Source organism: Dasypus novemcinctus, chromosome 23 (assembly GCF_030445035.2).
Source record: "Dasypus novemcinctus isolate mDasNov1 chromosome 23, mDasNov1.1.hap2, whole genome shotgun sequence".
Classification (NCBI taxonomy): Eukaryota; Metazoa; Chordata; class Mammalia; order Cingulata; family Dasypodidae; genus Dasypus; species Dasypus novemcinctus.
Window position 1 is genome coordinate 72,559,016 of NC_080695.1, and position 16,487 is coordinate 72,575,502.

Here is a 16,487-nt window from a genome sequence, read left to right on the forward strand (position 1 = left end):
CGGGCCCGTCTGCGCCCCAGCTCCCTGCCCTCTGAGCCTTGGCTGGGGGGAGACCTTCGACCGTGCGGCCCCCTCCCGACGCCCACGCTCCTTCCAGGGAGGTGATGAGCACTCCCGTTACCTGCCTGAGGAGGCGCGAGAAGGTGGGCGTCATCGTGGACGTCCTTAGTGACACAGCGTCCAATCACAATGGCTTCCCGGTCGTGGAGGCTTCAGACGACGCCCAGGTACAGGGTCTGGGGGTGGCCGGTTGCCCCCAGGCGCATGGGAAGGACGCGGGCGCCCTGTCGAGGGAGCTGGGGGGGCGGGGCTTAGTGGATTGGGACGTGGTGGCGCCACAGCGTCAGAGGAAGCGGCCCGCCGCCTGGACACCCAAGCTGCCGGGGGGCCAGGGGTCCTCGCGACCCTGGACATGCTGCTGGCCCCGGCCCTGGCTGGTCGGGGGTGGACCGGGCCAGGCAGCGGCCCCTCTTCCCCGCCAGCGCTCCAGCCTCCCCGAGCCCTGTCGCTGTGGCTGCTCCTTGCTGGGGCCGGGGCGAGCAAGCACAAAGGGGTCGGGCGCCGGGAGCCCGGGGGTCGGGTACCTGGCCGGGGGCCCAGGCTGGTTGGCGCCCGCGGTGCCACCGCGTCGGCTCTCTTGCAGCCCCCGCAGCTCCAGGGCCTGATCCTGCGCTCCCAGCTCATCGTGCTCCTGAAGCACAAGGTAACCTGCGCTGGCCGGGGCCTGCGGGGGGGCTGCGCTGGGGTGGGAGCGGGGGGCCGGCGCTGGACACGCCTCTGCCCGCAGGTGTTCGTGGAGCGCTCGCGCCTGGGCCTGGCGCAGCGGCGGCTGAAGCTCAAGGACTTCCGCGACGCCTACCCGCGCTTCCCCCCGATCCAGTCCATCCACGTGTCCCAGGACGAGCGCGAGTGCAGCGTGGACCTGTCCGAGTTCATGAACCCCTCGCCCTACACGGTCCCCCAGGTGGGCCTCGGTTGGGGCGGCGGGGCCGGGCCAGCGGGGGCGGGGCGCTGAGCCTGTCCTGGGCCCGCCCGCAGGAGGCGTCCCTGCCGAGGGTGTTCAAGCTGTTCCGGGCCCTGGGCCTGCGGCACCTGGTGGTGGTGGACAACCGCAACCAGGTGAGTGGGCGGGCCAGGTGAGCGGGCGGGGGACCGCGGCCAGGTGAGTGGGGGCTGCAGCCAGGTGAGTGGAAGGGGCCTCGGCCAGGTAAGGGGCGCGTCCTGCACGGCCTGTTCCTGCACCTGCAGCCTTGAGCACCGCCTGTGCACGGGGCACCTGAGCCCCCATGCATGCGGGGCGAGGGTCTTCCCGGGGCGGCTGTGCAGTGGTGGTGATGGGCTCTGCCCCCACAGGTGGTCGGGCTGGTGACCAGGAAGGACCTTGCACGGTACCGGCTGGGCAAGGGCGGTCTGGAAGAGCTCTCGCTGGCCCAGACCTGAGGCCCTGCCGCCTCTCCTCGTCCTCCTGCGAACTGCGGCCAGGCCCGGCCCTCACGCCGTGGCGGGCGAGGGCATTGAGTGACACTTCCGCTCATTTGTCTCCACCCTTGGCGCTCCCGTCTCGGACCCTGGGACTCTCCTCCTTGCTGTACTTGAAGAGGTCCAGGCCGGCGGCAGCTGACTTTCTCCCTGCCTGTGGTCACCCGAGAGCCAGCCAGGGGCTGAGTCTCGAGCACTTTTGGGTGCTCTCCCCAGGCACCCTGCCCGGGCCCCCCCGGCCCTCTTTTAGGAGGCACCAGGGATCGAACCTGGGACATCGTACGTGGGAAGCAGGCACTCAACCCCTGGGCTATGCCCGCTCCCCCAGCCCGTTTTGTATCCACCAGGCTGACACTCTGGCCCGTTCTCGTAGCCAAGAAGGGACCTGGCCTGGGCGCGGTCCCAGCTGGACTTTCAGGGTGAGGGTGTGAGGGTGGCCGGGGGAGCAGCTGCCGGGGCAGTTCAAGGAGAAGCCGGCTGCCCTGCTGGGCTCCCAGCGCCTTCCGAGCGCTGGACCTGATGGACTGCACCTGGCCCGCTGCGCCCTGGCCCCAGGCTGCTGCTCGGACCTGCGGCCCCGGGCGGCTCAGTTGCACGTCGTGGCTGCTTCTGCAGAGCCAGCCCAGCAAGAGGTCCCGTGAGGCCCTGCTGGTCCCGCTCACACCCACGCTGTTGGGAGGCAGAGGCCACGTCTCTGGGCATGGCACACTGAGCTTTCCCTTCCCCGGCCCACCAGCACAAGTTCCAAGATACACCCCAGCAGCACCCGAGCTCCGTGGGGCGGAGGTCCTGGGCGCGGCCGAGCTGGGTGAGCAGACTGGGTGAGCAGACGGCAGGGGTCAGCCCCGGGGCCGGCAGGCGGAGCGTCTCAGCACAGAGTCCATCGGTCCCAGCCACAGTGGCTTCTTGCCTGTGGCCGCCGCCATGGGGCCCCCAGCGGGCCACGTTCTGGGGCGGGGGTGCTCCAGGTGGCCCCCGAGGTGCAGGAGCCAGAGAGCGCTGCACCGGAGGCCGAGAGCCCCACCCAGGCTGGCCCCCACCCGCGCCACCTCTGGGCCCCCTGCCCCCCCATGGGGGAGACGCCGGGACCTGGACTGGTTCCCAAGCCCTTTCCCACAGCGACCCTCTTTAGACTGCGCCGTGCCCACAGGCGCAGCTCCGCGCCACGCGACACAGGTGCCTCGAGTCGGTTCGTACAAGGGCTGCCCCGTGGTTTTTACCTCCTGTCGAGGGAGTGTGGCTGTCTCCTCCTCCATGGCCCTCCCTGGTGGTGACTCTGCACCCTCTGGCCCTCCGTGAGGGCCAGTGGGCTCGGCAGTAACAAATAAAGGCCTTGCCCTGAGCCTGTGCTGGCGTGGTGCCTGCCCGTCCAGGTGGCCTTGGGCCTGTGGTGGGCTCTGAGATGGGGCCCTGTGCGGGGTGGTGAGGTGGGGTCCTGGGCTGGCACCCTGTGAGCCTCCGGGGCCTCAGGTGCAGGCAGGGGGTGCCCTAGGAGGTGGCCCTGAAGGCCCTGTGTTAGGGTTCTCCAGAGAAACAACCAGCAGAGGAGATCATCAGTACAAGCACATTCCCTCGTGGCCGTGCAGGTTCCACAGGAGGCGGCCAGCGGGCCCTGACGGAAGTCCAAGCAAGGGAAGCAGCTGCGGCTCAAGCACTGGGCTCTCGTCTACCATATGGGAGGTCCGGGGTTCGATTCCTGGGGCCTCCTGGTGAAGGCAAGCTGGCCCATGTGGAGTGCTGGCACGCACAGTGGGCTGGCCCGAGTGGAGAGCTGGCGTAGCAAGATGACGTAGCAAAGACACACGGAGGAGAGACAATAAGATGCATCAGACCAGGGAGCTGAGGTGGCACCTCCCACTCGGGTCGGCCTCAGGATCAGTTCTGGTGCTGGCTAAAGAGAAGACCAGCAGACACAAGAACACAGCGAATGGACAGAGCAGACAGTGAGGTGGGGAGAGAAATAAAGAAACGTTTAATTTTTTTTAAATGCAATGAGTGTCATTGATGAATTTCCGGGAGACCTTGGCTGTCCAGAGACGAGCTGGGGAATTCCCTCTGAGGGCTGGAGTCACTTCCCCTTTCGAGGCACCCAGCTGATTGGTTAAAGCGAGGCTCGCTGCTGACGGCTATCTCCCTGGTCAGTGGAGCTGTATTCAGCCTGTGCGGTGAGCTCACTGGTGACAAGTCCACCCATGTCCCTGTGTCACAGCTAGCCCTGCGCTTCCTTGGCCAGACAACTGGGCACATGACCTGCGGGTTGGCACCTTGGCCTGACCGCCAGCCCTGGGAGAAGCCTGCCGTCCTTGGACACTCGCAGCGGGCACGGCATGGTGGCCATGCCCTGTGCCCGGGGGGTCATCTGCGTGGCCCTGCCGGCCATCTTGGCCGCCGCTTCTCGCCTCAAGCTCTCCCCAGGGGAGTCAGGGTCTGTAGCCTCGGGCTGGCACCCCTCAGCGCAGGAGCTGCGCGTCTCCCCTCAGCGCCTCGCAAGTGACCACGTGCAGCCGTGGGGCAGGCCCTGCTCCCAGGCGGCTTTGGACGGCGCTCCCCTCGGCTGGGGGGCCTGAGTGGCAGTGGGTGGTGGTCTGGACCTGGGCAGGGCAGAGGGTCTCCTGAGCTGGCCTGGGGAGGGGCATGGGTGCCCGGGCCGAGGAGCTCCCCAGGGAGGCTGGACGTGTGCTGGCCTGAACCAGGACGCACTGGGAGTCCAGACCTGGTTCAGAAAACGACTGAGAAGGATCAACCACTTGTGTTGGTTCGCGTTAAAAGGGTGGCGTTTTGGATGTACCGGGTTGGCTAAGCGGGGCCACTGAACGCATCCACGGGTCACTTTCTCAGAGTCGAGGACGGTGCCACCCCTCAGGGTTCCCACTTATTGGCTGTCAGTCTGTCCTGGCCCTGGGCCACCAGGCTCTCCCAGCCTCTCCGGCAGAGCGTCCGCAGCTGGGGGCTGGCGAAGCACTTGGCCTGTTGCACCTCTGCCCGCCCCCCCAGGGGCATGGTGCCCCCTCGGACCCTTCCAGAAATGGGCAGTTGGGGAGGGCTTGCAGGAACAGGAGGGCTTAAGTTCCGTTGGCAGTTGGGCCGTGAAGTCACAAGGTTCTGGCAAGGAAAGGAAAGTTCCAGAAGAGCCTCCACTGCCCAGCTCGCCTGCCTGCCTCGGTATTCTCTGGGAAGGAGGCAAGAATAGAAGGCATGATGTTACCGCCCATTCCCACGAGGTCCCTGCCCCCCCACTTCCCGGGCCCCCACGCCCCAGGGACCCCTAGGGACCCCCACACCCCAAGGCCCTGGAGCCCTCTGGGCCCTGACTGCCCTCCCTTCCCCCAGCCACTCCCCAACCGGCCTGGCCTGGGCACCTGGCTCTGGGCAGCCCCAGGGCCTTCTGGTGGGGGCAAAGCCACTGCAGGGGCCACTGGGGAGGCTGTGTCAGGTGGGTCCCAGACTGTGTGGGACCGGGCTAAGGGGAGGGCGTGCTGGGTGCACATGGCCGGCGCGTTGTCCAACCCCAGTGCCCCCCGCCCGGCCCTCCAGCCTGCGCCCGTCCCCCAGGGCTGGGTCACAGGCGGGCCGCGGGGCACGGGCAGCGTCGGGCTGCCGGTGCAGGCTCTGAGCCCGGCTGCTGTTGTCGCCAGCTCCACCCGCGGGCGGCCGTCGGGGGTCCCGTGCTCGCCCGCTGGCCGCAGAGCTGGCAGACGCCAGCAGCTTGTCCTGGGGCGTGCCCCCCGCCTCCCGGCCCAGCACTGCCACCCTGGAGGACCTGGGGCTGCTCCTGGCCGAGGGCCTTGCCAGCCCGGTGTCCCCTAGTCCAGAGGGGCTCTCGGAGCGCTATGAGTCCAGCCGCCTGGCCTCCTCCGCCTCCATCCCCGAGCAGGACACCCCTGGGCGCTGGAAGCAGCTGGAGCAGTGGTGAGCACCATGGGCGCAGGGCGGGTGGCCGGGCAGGGGCCTCACTGGCACCACACCACTCGGCCCTGCCTCTCGCCCGGCCAGGGTGGCTGACCTGCAGGCCGAGGTGGCCTGTCTCCGTGGCCACGAGGACCGCTGCGAGCGGGCCATGCTCAGCCTGCTGCAGGAGCTGCTGCAGGTGCGGGCGCAGGTGCAGGCGCAGGACGCGGAGCTGCGGCGGCTGCAGCAGGCCGCCCGTGCCCCCGAGAGGGACGCTTGCGAGGTGAGCCGTCCCCTGAGCCCGGCTTGCCCTGCCCCGCACCCCCACAGCCAGGCCAGGCCAGCCCTGAGGGCCACACAGGTACCACTCGCCCTCCTGCTTGCAGCTGGCCAGCAGCCCGAGCCAGAACCAGATCCAGGCCCTGGACAGAAGGTACCTGCCGCGGGCACAGCGGCTGGCGCCCACGTTTTCCTGCCCCCTCCCCATTCGGTGTTCTGCTCGTGCAAGCAGCTCATGTCCGCCTCGGGGCAGGGGGTCAGAAGGGGCCGGGCCGGCGCCTGAGGGGGACTCTGTCCCAGGCTGGTGGAGGTCCGCGAGGCCCTGACCCAGATCCGGAGGAAGCAGGCGCTGCAGGACTCCGAGCGCAGGAGCACTGGCCAGGAGGTGGACGTCAGGTGGGCCCCTGGGTCCCTGCAGCCCCCACCTGCCCTAGGAGGCCAGCTGCCGGGAGGCCAGGAGGGTCTCGGGCTCACCGTGGACCCACTGCAGAAAGGAGAGCTGAGCCTGGAGTCCCTGCCCCCTCCCGGTCACTTCCCACCTGCCACCTACCCCCAGCAGGCGTGGACACGGGAGGGGGCGGGCAGGTTCCTCCTGCCACGGCCGGGCATGGTCCAGCCTGAGAAGAACCCGGCAGCCTCCCCTGCAGCTCCCAGCCGGGCCCTCTGCGGCCGGAGGGGCTGACCCCTGCCTTGGCCCCAGGTTGACCAAGGTGATGGGGCAGCTGAAGCAGGAGGCGCAGGCCCGGGAGGCGGCCTGCAGCGCCCTGCAGAAGAGCCAGGAGGACGCCAGCCAGAGGGTGGACCACGAGGTGGCCAAGATGCAGGTGTGGGGGCGGGGGGGCCGAGCCCATGGTGGGCAGCGGGGGTGGGGGGCCAGGCCCAAGGGGGCAGCGGGGGTGGGGAGCCAAGTCCATGGTGGGCAGCGGGGGTGGGGGGCCAGGCCCAAGTGGGCAGCGGGGGTGAGGAGCCAAGTCCATGGCGGGCAGTGGGGGTGGGGGACCGAGCCCCAAGCGGGTAGTGGGGGTGAGGGGCTGAGCCCATGGTTGGCAGTGGGGGTGGGGGACTGAGCCCCAAATGGGTAGTGGGGGTGAGGGGCTGAGCCCATGGTGGGCAACAGGGGTGAGGGGCCAGGCCTGAGCAGGTGGCGGGGGTGGGGGGCCGAGCCCGTGGTGGGCAGTGGGGGTGGAGGACCAAGCCCCCAGTGGGCAGCAGGTGCTGGGAGACCCCACTCGTGGTGGGCAGCGGGGGTGGGGGGCCGAGCCCCCAAATGGACAGTGGGGGGTGGCGGAGCCCAGCGCAGGCAGCAAGCTGAGTGCCTGGTGAAGGTCAGGAAGGGACTCTGTCCCCACCCGTCCCCTCGGCACCCCACCGCCACTGAGTTCTTTGGCCCTGTCCACTCGCCTGGACCTGGGTGTGCCCGAGCCCTGCACTGCCCCATCCCGGAGCCCCTGGCCCCAGCTCCATCATCTCTCCCCCGCTGGCCGCACCACACTCGGAATGCCCAGTCGCCCCGTGCGGCCAGCAGCTACCCTCTCGGGCTGCGCAGGTCTGGGCCCCTCCACGCAGAAGGGTCTGCGGCGCTGCCAGCCTCCCCGCGGCCGCGGCCCTCCCGCTCCCCTCCCGCTCCCCTCCCGGGCAACCAGCGGAGCGGAAGCCGCATCCCTGAGCCCCGGCCCCGTCCTCTTCCCACTGCCCGAAACCGTAGAGACGGAATTACTTCCTGAGGGCACATCCTCCTGGGGCCCTGGCAGGCGCAGGTCCCTCCGCCCGCCACCCTTGGGGGGAGCCCTGCTGTGGGGGGCGGCGGGGTGGGCGGGCGCCACCCCTGCAGCTTGCCTCCAAGCTATGCAAATAGAGACGGCGGCCTGCAGCGGCCGCGCTCCCCGCGGCTGCCCGGGTGCTTCCGCTGCCCGGAACCGGTGGCACGGCCCCCGCTGCCCCTTGGGGGATTGGAGTCCCGGCCCCAGCGGGGCCCAGCCTGGCCTCCTGCCTGGGGGAGCTCCAGGGACGTGGCCGGGGGGTCCTTGACAGGCACCCCGGGCGTCCTCTGAGCCTGGGATGGACGGTGGCCGGTGGGCCCCTGCCGGCTGCCTTGTGAATTAAGTGTCTTTGGGGCCACGGCGGCTTCCGGGTTGACGCACTGGCTCTGCCCCGAGTTTGCCGACCCCTGCCCCGGGGTCCCTCTTTGGGGCGGGGAGTCCCCGGGGGTCCAGGGCACAGCGAGGGCAGGTGGCCACCAGGGCTGGGCGAGGGCGGCCTGGGCCTCCTCTCCCCGCCCCTCCCCGGTGGAGGGTCTGTTCGGTGCTCACAGCCCCGGGGCGGCGGCGGGCTGGGAGATGGCGGGGGCGGGCGCCCACAGGCCCTAGCGATGCACCCAGCGGTGGGCTCCTTGGCAGCCAGGTAGGGGGTGCAGGCCGAGCTCTCTGCTCGGCCTGGGGACGGTCACCCCGGGGTAGGGCCCCCAGTGATGCCACGGCCCCCCAGGTCCAGGTGGCCCAGCTCGGTGAGGAGATGAGCTTGCGCTTCCTCAAGAGGGAGGCCAAGCTGTGCAGCTTCCTGCAGAAGAGCTTCCTGGCCATCGAGAAGGTGGGCGGGCCGGGGCAGGGCGGCGGGGGTGGTGGGGCCGGGCGGGGGGGGGCGGCGGGGGCAGCGGGGCCGGGCGGCTCACACCGGCGGGACGCCACCCAGCAGAAAATGAAGGCCTCGGAGAGCAGCCGGGCCAAGGCGGAGAGCAGCCTGTGGGAGGAGCTGGAGAGCAGGTGGCGGCGCATCCAGGAGCTGAACGAGGAGCGCGCGCGGGCCCTGCAGGGGCAGCGGGAGGTCAGTGGGCCGCCGGGGGTGGGGGTGGGGGTGGGGGGCCGGGGCGGGCTGCGGGGGCCGGGGTGGGCCGGGGTCTCAGGCGGCTGCGCCCGCAGCAGGAAGAGTCCCACGTGCTGGAGCAGTGCCGGGGCCTGGACCAGGCCGTCGGGCAGCTGACCAAGTTCGTGCGACAGAACCAGGTGTCGCTGAACCGCGTCCTGCAGGCCCGGTGGGTGCGGGCGGGGCCCCCAGGAGTGGGTGGAGGGGGGCTCGGCTCTCGGAGCGCACCCGATTGGGTACCCGGCACCTCCCGGGGAGGGGGCGTGCATTTCCCAGCCCAGCCAGCGCCCCCGGGGAACTCAGCCTGGGGCAGAGGCTGGACGCCGTGGCCCCGCTGAGGGACAGCTCGGCGGTCCCGTCCCCAGCGACGCCCAGGACGGCGCGGACAAGAGCCCGGCGGGCGAGCTGGCCGGCTACCTGCAGGAGAGCCTGGAGGCCGCGCGGGCGGCGGGCGAGCTGGCCCAGCGGGAGACGCAGGGCGCGCTGGCCCTGGTGAGCGCAGCGGGGCGCTGCGGGGGGGGTCCTTATGGGCGCCCCGCACCCACCGCCCTCCCCCCACAGCTCCGAGAGAAGAGCCGGGCGCTGGAGGTGTCCGTGGCCGAGCTGGGCGGGCAGGTGAAGGACCTGAGCCAGCACCTCCTGGCGCTCACCTGGAAGCTGGACCTGCACGAGCAGACCCTGGGCCTGCGGCTGGCGGAGGTGGGCCTACGCCCCCGCCCAGCCCCCCACCCACGGGCGGCACAGGCCCAGGGGCCCCTGTGTGCGGCACGTGGCTGATGCCGGACCCTCAGGCCACTCCGAGGTGCCCCCCCACCCCAGCTCTTTCTTTAATAAGAAGTCGTTGCGGTGCCGGGCGGGGCGGGGTGCCTGGTGCCCGTGTCAGGCGTGTGGCTGTGCCACTAGCAGCACTCGCACGTGTCACTGAATCGTTTCCATGGCCCCAAACAGGGCCCGACCCCCGTGGCCTCCCCGTCCCACGTGCCGCTATGAATCTGCATCTAGGTCTCTCGCGGGGGTCCCACAGTGTCTGTCCTTTGGTGTCCAGCTAGCGTCCCCCCGCCCGACAGGCTCCAGCCCACCGAGCTGAGCGCCAGGCTGGGCCACCCTCTTTCACCTGCCCCGCCGCCAGTGGACACGGGGCTTGTTTCCGCACTTGCGTGTGGCGCCCCCGTCCTGCGGCTGGGGGGGGCTGGAGCGAGGCGGGGGGCGCAGCCACCTCCCGGGCAGCCCGCCCCCTGCCCCGCGTGGGCCCCGTCTGTCCTCCCTCCGGGCAGCGGCCCCTCACGGGGGTGTCCGGGTCCCAGGTGAAGAACGAATGGGAAGGCGCCGAGAGGAGGTCCCTGGAGGACTTGGCGCGGTGGCAGAAGGAGGCCGAGGCGCACCTGAGGGATGTGCGCGAGAGGGTGGACAGCCTGCCCAGGCAGGTGAGTGCACGGGACATGGCCGGGGTGCCTCTGCCCTCCCTCCCCAGCTCCCTGCCCCGCCCTCCCCATCCACCCCTCCCCTCCCCATCCACCCCTGCCCATCCCCCCACCCTTCCCCCCCACCCTCCCCAGGCCCCCTGTCCTGCCAACCCCTTCCCTCCCCAGTATCCCTGCCCCACCCCCTTCCCAATCCCTCCGCCCTCCCTTCCCTCCCCAGCCTCCAGCCCCCCGCTCTCCCCTCCCTTCCGTCCCCCACCCTCCCTCCCCAGCCCCCCGCCCGCCCTCCCCCCAGTCCCCCGCCATCTGCCCACCCGCCCTCGTCCCTGTTAAGATCGAGAGCATCTCCGATAAGTGTGTCCTGCACAAGAGCGACTCAGACCTGAAGATCTCAGCCGAGGGCAAAGCCAGGTGAGGGCCACACTGCCCAGGGCTCTGGACCCCCACCCAGAGGCCAGCCTCGCTGGGGTGGCCGTGTGCTGACCCAGGGCCTCGGGGGGCCTGGCTCCGTCCATGCTGGAGTGGAAGGGCCCGAGCTGCCACTGCTGAGCTGGGGGCGCTCCTGAAGGCCCTCGGCACCCTGTCCACTCCCAGCCCTCCCACAGCCTCCCCCCAGAGCCTCCCCTCTCCTGGGGCCCTGTGGGGGCCGGGGCAGCTGCAGGGCCCACCGGCGGGCTGCGGCCCAGCGCTCCGCAGTGGCGGGCACTGCACCGGACCCTGGCGGCTCCACCCGCTCTGGGCCACCCCCGCCTCGCGCCGCCTGGACCGGGCAGTGCGGCTGACCCCGGGGCCCCGGGCTGCCTCGGGCCTTCTGAGCCGCAGGGAGTTTGCGGTCGAGGCGGTGCGGCAGGAGCTGGCGGTGCTGCTGGCGTCCATGCAGCACCTCAAGGAGGACAACCCTAGCCGGAAGGTGGCCGAGATCCAGGGCAAACTGACCACGGTAGGCGGGGGCAGGGGGCAGGGCGGGCGCCCCCCGCGGGGCCCTCCCCCGGGCAGAGGTGTCCCCAGGGGGCTCTGACCCAGGACAGCTGGCCCAGGGGTGCTCCCCAGTCCGTGTCTGGGGTCCCCACAAAACTGCGGTGCAGCCCTTATAAGGGAAGGAGTTGAGTCCCTGCCGGCGGCCACGCTGGGGGTGCCTTCCCAGCCCCACCCGCACTCGGGCGACATGGGGCTGGGAGTGGGCAGCCAAGCGGCGCTGAGGAATTTGCCAGGGGCACCTGGCTGGACCAAGGCCTGGGTTCCAGAGCTGAGCCCTGAGGGGACCGCTGACACTGCCCTGGGGGGCCGTGCCCTGCCCTGGGGGTCCTTGGAGGCCATGCCCTGTCCTGGGGGGCTGCTGACCCTGCCCTGGGGGGCCTATGGGGGCCATGCCCTGCCCTGGGGGGATCCATGGGGGCCATGCCCTGTCCTGGGGGTCTGTGCCCTGCCCTGGGGGTCCTTGGAGGCCATGCCCTGCCCTGGGGTTCTGTGCCCTGCCCTGGGGGGGGGGGCGTGGGGGCCATGCCCTGCCCTGAGGGGCCTTGGGGGCGACGCCCTGCCCTGGGGGGTCTGTGGGGGCCGTGCCCTGCCCTGGGGGGCCCCATGCCCAGCTCTTCAGTTTCAGAACCAGCTGATGAAGCTGGAAAACAGCATCCAGGACAACAAAACCATCCAGAACCTCAAGTTTAATACGGAAACCAGGCAGGTGAGCAGGAGCCCCTCCGCTGTGCCCCCAAGCCTCCCACTGGCCCACAGGGAGGGTTCGCGGTGCCTGTCTGTCCATCTGTCTGTCCGTCTGCCTGCGTGCCCGGCGAGCTGCTGCGCAGCGGGGACACTGGCCTTCAGATCAGGACCCCTGGCCCTGGGTGAGAGAGGAGCTCAAGCCTGGGTGCGGCCCGGCCCCGCCCCGCCCCGCCCCATCCCCCCCCAGCCCCTGGCCCCGCCCCGCCACGCCCCATCCCCGCCCCCAGCCCCTGGCCCCGCCCCCAGCCCCTGGCCCCGCCACGCCACGCCCCATCCCCGCCCCCGGCCCCGGCACGCCACGCCGCCTGGCTCCCCGCAGCGGGAGGAGGAGATGGCCTCGCTGCGGGAGAGCACGCTGCGGCTGTGGAGCGAGGAGGGCCCCTGGGCGCTGACGCCGGGCGGCCGGCGGGTGCTCCTGGCCCTGGTGCGGCAGCGCTTCTTCGTCAAGGACGTGGCCCCCGGCGAGGAGCTGCCGGTGAACCGCTGGGGCGTGTACCAGGCCGCCAGGTGGGCGCCGCAGGACCCCCGGGCGGGCGCGGGCGGCCCGGGGCCCGCGGGCTGAGCGCCGTGTCCCGGCAGGTGGCTGCGCTGGAAGGCGGCGCTCATGGGCCTGGCGCCCCCGGAGAGGCCCCGCGGCCTGGGTCCCCGGCTGCAGGCCCCGCCCCCGCCCCTGTCCCCGAAATAAACGCGCTGAATCTGTGCTCGAGTCCTGCCGGCCTCCGCGCTCCCACCGCCGCTCCTGGCCGGGCTGCGGGGGGCGGGCCGTGGGCTGCAGAGGGGCGGGTCGTTGAGGCCGCCTGCGCCGCCGGGAGTATCCGGGACAGGGCTGCGAGGGGCTTCGCGGGGCAGTTGGGGTCCAGGCCGTCAGGCGCAGCAGCCCCGGGAGCCCCCAGTCCCCAGCCCGGCAGCTCCAGACCCACGTGATGAGGCCGCCCATGTGGGGCAGACCGGGAGGCTACAGGCGGGCGGGTGGGGTGACCCACTCAGGGCCCCCGCCCTGAGCCCTGAGCTGGCCGCCAGCTGTGCCCTTTAAACCCCGAGCCGACCGGGCAGGGGAGGGGGCTTTGGCAGCGCTAATCCTGGAGTAAACAGGCTTGTTTGCGCGCCGCCCCTCTTCCTCCCCTGAGAAGCCCTCAGCTCGTCCCCGGGCCCGGGCCTGCTGTGGTGCTGCGGGGAGGGGTCTGCAGGGAGCGCGGGTGGGCACCGGTCTCGAAGCTCAGGGGTTCGGTCGGGCAGAGGAAGGGCCAAATGCCCCCTTCCTGGGCCCAGCGGGCAGTGCTGTGGGGCCGAGGGCCGCGGAGGCCATGTCTGGTGCCCGGGCACGTGGCCTTGGTGGTGGCAGCTTCGTGGCCCAGGTCGTGCCAGCCGGGCTCAGGAACCAGCTACCAGGGCGTCCATCCGGCCAGAGTGGACTCGGGGGCTCTTCGCAGGGGGCACGAGGCAGAGTGAGGGCGCCCCCGGGTGCACCCCGCAGCCCGGCGCCTCCGCTAGGCCTGCAAGGCCGGGCCGCCCGAGTCGGGGCCCGGGCCTGGGCCGCCGTCCGCCTGCAGCTCGGGCCCGGCCTCCGCCGTCCAGTTGGCCAGCAGATCGCTGAAGTCGGGCGGGCCCGGGAGCAGGCCCGGAGCGCCGGGGTCCGGCTCCTTCCAGAAGGACGCGGGCAGCCGCCTCTGCGCCATGGGGGTCAGGTGGCCGTACTTGCGCTCCAGCCTGAGCCTGCGGCCGGCCGCCGCCCCGGGCCCCGCGTACTGCCGCAGCCCGTACTCGAAGAGCTCGGCCAGGGGCCCCAGCGGCGGCCCCCCGGCCCCGCCGGCGCCCTGCCCGCACGTCTGCGCCTCGGGTGACCCGGGCCCGCGGGCGGACGCGTCGGCGTCGGCGGGGGCCCCGCCCTGGGCCGCGCGCACCAGGTCGGCGTAGTAGAGCTCCCGGGCGGTCCTGCCCGCCGGGCAGCCGGCCGTGTGGACGTCGCAGGCGTCCGGGTCCTGCCCCTTGTCCTTGCGGCCAAAGTACCTCTGGATGTCGCCGCTGATGAGCTCGGAGAAGCGCAGCAGCTGCAGCGTCATCTCAGGCCCGCTGGGACCCGGGGTGGTGGCCTCGGGGGCCCAGCCTGAGCTCTGGGGGCCCGGGCTGCGGCCCCCCAGACCCTCTCCCTGCAGCTCCAGCTCCCGCTCGTCATCCTCGTCCTCCTCCTCCTCCTCGGAAGTGTCCGGGGGCTCCAGGGCTGCCAGCAGGAAGGGCTGCTGGAGGGGCGGGGGCAGCTGGAAGTCGCACCGGCTCCGGATCACCCCGGCTGCCATCTCTTCGCTGGCGGCGGGGGCAGCAGGGCCGTCTGGGCAGGGGGGAGGTGAGGAGGGAGAGGGTGCTCAGTCCGGCCAAAGCCTGGCCACCGCGTGACTCCCGCGCCTGGGGGGACAGTCTGTGCCCCCTGGGCTCAGAGCCCATCAGATGCCCTCTCTTCCAGGAAGGCCCCCTGGATTGCCTCTTGTCCCTGAGTGGGCAAGTCCCCGTCCCCCGGAGCCCCCAGCCCTGCAGGACCCGGCGGGCCGCCTGGGGGCTTGGGTGCTCTTCTGTATGTCCTCAGGAAGACGCCGAGCTCGGGGCAGGGGGCAGTTTTGGAGAGAGGCTGAGGGCGGCCCCATGGCGGGCCTGTGGGAGAACGAGGGGTGAGCTGTCGTGTCTCGCAGGGGGGCGGTGAGTGGGGACATGGTACGGGCAGGACCTCGGGGAGGAGCAGCGGGTGCGCCTCGGGGGCCGGTGGCTGCAGCGGGGCTGCGGGCGGTGGGGAGGGAAGGCACAGGCGGCCTGGCCCTGCCCAGTCGGGGGACCGCCGGGAGAGGCGAGGAGGCGGAAGGGCCCGGGGGTTGGGTGCGAGTGGGCGCGGGGGCCGTCACCCAGGCTGCACTCGCTGTGGCCTCGAGGGTCCTCCTGCGCCTGGACGCCGGGCCCGCGAGGGCCATGGCCGGGAGGAGCCCCGGGCCCGCCAAGTCCGTCCCGCGAGGGCCCTGGCCCCGAGGTGCCCGGGGCGCCCGGAGCTGGGCCGCCCGCCCAGCGTGCGTGAGCTCCGGCCTCGCAGGGAAGCTCGAGGGGCGAGGGGGTCAGGAGCACCCAGCCCCAGCGGGAGGCCCCGTTCCAGGCGCCCGCTTGTCGGTGGGGGGGCAGAGGCGGCAGCTTCGGGGTCCGTGGAGTCGGGGGGGCACGGAAGAGTGTGGCCTGAGGCCCGAGGGGGCCAAGGAGGGGCGGCGGGGGCTGTCCTCGGGCCAGCGGCCAAGTGGGCCGGGCCTTGCCCCTCCCCCACATCCGGTGGCCCGAGCCGGGCCCTGGGGGAGGCCGAGCCTGGACGCTGCCTCCTCCAGACCCGGCCCTGTGGCCGCCCTGCGCAGCCCGGGGCCCCGAGGGCGCGGCGGGCCCTGCCCACCCTGGTACCTGGGCCCCGCAACCGCCCAGCCCCTGCCCCGTCCAGTTACCTGGTGCCCCCCACCGCCCCGGTACCTGGGGCCCCCCCACCACTTCTTACCTGGGGTCTCCCCATCACCCTGTTACCTGGTGCCCCCCACCGCCCTGGTACCTGGGGCCCCCGCAACTGCCCAGCCCCCTGCCCCGTCCATTTACCTGGTGCCCCCCACCGCCTTCTTACCTGGTGCCCCCCCACTGCCCTGTTTCCTGGTGTCCCCCATCGCCCTGTTACCTGGTGCCCCCCCACTGCCCTGTTTCCTGGTGTCCCCCATCGCCCTGTTACCTGGTCCCCCCACCGCCGTCTTACCTGGCCCCCACCGCCCTCTTACCTGGCCCCCCACCGCCCAGCCTCCTCACCTGGCTGAGGCCGCAGCTCCCTCGGCAGCCGCCTCACCTGGATTCGGGTATTTATAGCCGCCCCTGCGGCCGGCCGGGCTGGCAAATATTGGCTGGCGGCGTTGTAATCGCAGACTGGACAAACACCGCCCGTTTGCTCTAGCACCTGGCAACCAGGGCGCCGGAGGGGCCCCACAGATAGGCCGCCCACGCCGCCGCCTGCCCGGGGACCGTGGAGTGTTTGCGCCGGCCCAGCTGGCCCGCGCCCTCGGCCCAGCGCCCTTATCACACAGCGCACGGGCCCCCACCCAGCCTCGCCAAACAGGCGGAAAATCAAATTTCATGCGATTTTGACTTCTGGAGTAGCCTTCTCCACAGGACATCCTGCCTCTCCAGCGTGCTGGGAAAACGGCGCTCCGGGCGCCTGGGAGCAGGCGCTGGCCAGGGGGACGCTGCGAGGACCCGGGCAGGGCACTCAGGCACCCGGCACCCAGCCGGCACCCAGCTGTTCCCGCCCCAGGCCCAGGCTTGTGCCCCAGCAGGTCCGTCCTGGGCGGGGCTGAGACATCGCCTCCCCGCCTTGCTCTGGTTGCAGCCGGTCCCGGGGCTACACCAGCAGCACCCCAGAGCCCCTGGGGGCCCCCCGCCGGCTGGTGCTTTCTGCACGCGACCACGCCCCCACCTCGCCCTCCAGACCCTGAAGGAGCAGCCCCAGGCTGGGGGACCCCAGTGCCCTGGCCGCTGTCGCACCGCGTGGCTCTCGTGCAGCAGAGAAAGCCCCCCAGCCTGGCCCCGCGCCCCACAGTCACGGTCCCGAGGCCCCCAGATTCTGGGTTTTGTCCCCCCAGCCTTGGGACTCCCCCATCGACGCCCCCAGCCCGGGGCTGATGTCCTTTCTCAGCCCCTGGAGGGGAGCAGGGGCCAGCCCTTCACCCCTCAGCCCCTTCACAGACAGGGCCAGGCGGGGCGGCGAGGAGGCCCCGCAGCCTTCTGGGGGCGGCAGCAGCAGTGCCTCTTGCTGCTCCGCGTAGAAAGTTCCGGGCTCCGGCCAGG

The 16,487-nt window shown here is 72.0% G+C and overlaps 3 protein-coding genes across 5 annotated transcripts in view; 2 read left to right on the forward strand and 1 right to left on the reverse strand.

Annotated features, from left to right (window-relative positions):
• CLCN7 (chloride voltage-gated channel 7) overlaps positions 1-3,466 on the forward strand; it is a 28,195-nt gene extending 24,729 nt beyond the window's left edge. For all 3 annotated transcript variants that reach the window (XM_004449169.5, XM_071211457.1, XM_071211458.1), the window contains exons 21-25: positions 98-227; positions 644-703; positions 788-964; positions 1,039-1,119; positions 1,354-3,466. In XM_004449169.5, coding sequence (XP_004449226.2) covers positions 98-227; positions 644-703; positions 788-964; positions 1,039-1,119; positions 1,354-1,440 — 535 coding nt within the window. In that variant the 3' untranslated portion in view covers positions 1,441-3,466. The remainder of the gene's footprint in view (positions 1-97; positions 228-643; positions 704-787; positions 965-1,038; positions 1,120-1,353) is intronic.
• Positions 3,467-3,806: 340 nt separating this feature from the next.
• Positions 3,807-12,349, forward strand: CCDC154 (coiled-coil domain containing 154). Its single transcript, XM_058286244.1, has 18 exons — positions 3,807-3,965; positions 4,810-4,912; positions 5,115-5,388; positions 5,473-5,650; positions 5,754-5,800; positions 5,947-6,042; positions 6,347-6,470; positions 8,131-8,232; positions 8,338-8,466; positions 8,565-8,674; positions 8,871-8,997; positions 9,067-9,204; positions 9,810-9,929; positions 10,261-10,337; positions 10,749-10,866; positions 11,524-11,610; positions 11,968-12,155; positions 12,228-12,349. Exons 1-18 carry the CDS (start codon positions 3,807-3,809, stop codon positions 12,331-12,333), a joined length of 2,283 nt encoding a protein of 760 aa, XP_058142227.1. The 3' UTR covers positions 12,334-12,349.
• Positions 12,106-15,943, reverse strand: PERCC1 (proline and glutamate rich with coiled coil 1). Its single transcript, XM_058286245.2, has 2 exons — positions 15,456-15,943; positions 12,106-13,974 (listed from the first exon to the last, which is right to left on the reverse strand). Exon 2 carries the CDS (start codon positions 13,940-13,942, stop codon positions 13,136-13,138), a length of 807 nt encoding a protein of 268 aa, XP_058142228.1. The 5' UTR covers positions 13,943-13,974; positions 15,456-15,943; the 3' UTR covers positions 12,106-13,135.
• Between the last annotated feature and the right edge of the window lie 544 nt (positions 15,944-16,487).

Excerpts from the sequence above, each read along its gene's own strand:
- CCDC154 (XM_058286244.1), top strand. The coding sequence starts at position 3,807 with ATGGTGGCCATGCCCTGTGCCCGGGGGGTCATCTGCGTGGCCCTGCCG. Across the intron at positions 8,233-8,337 it reads GCTTCCTGGCCATCGAGAAG|AAAATGAAGGCCTCGGAGAG; the intron begins GTGGGCGGGCCG and ends GCCACCCAGCAG. Across the intron at positions 12,156-12,227 it reads GGCGTGTACCAGGCCGCCAG|GTGGCTGCGCTGGAAGGCGG; the intron begins GTGGGCGCCGCA and ends GTGTCCCGGCAG.
- PERCC1 (XM_058286245.2), bottom strand. The coding sequence starts at position 13,942 with ATGGCAGCCGGGGTGATCCGGAGCCGGTGCGACTTCCAGCTGCCCCCG.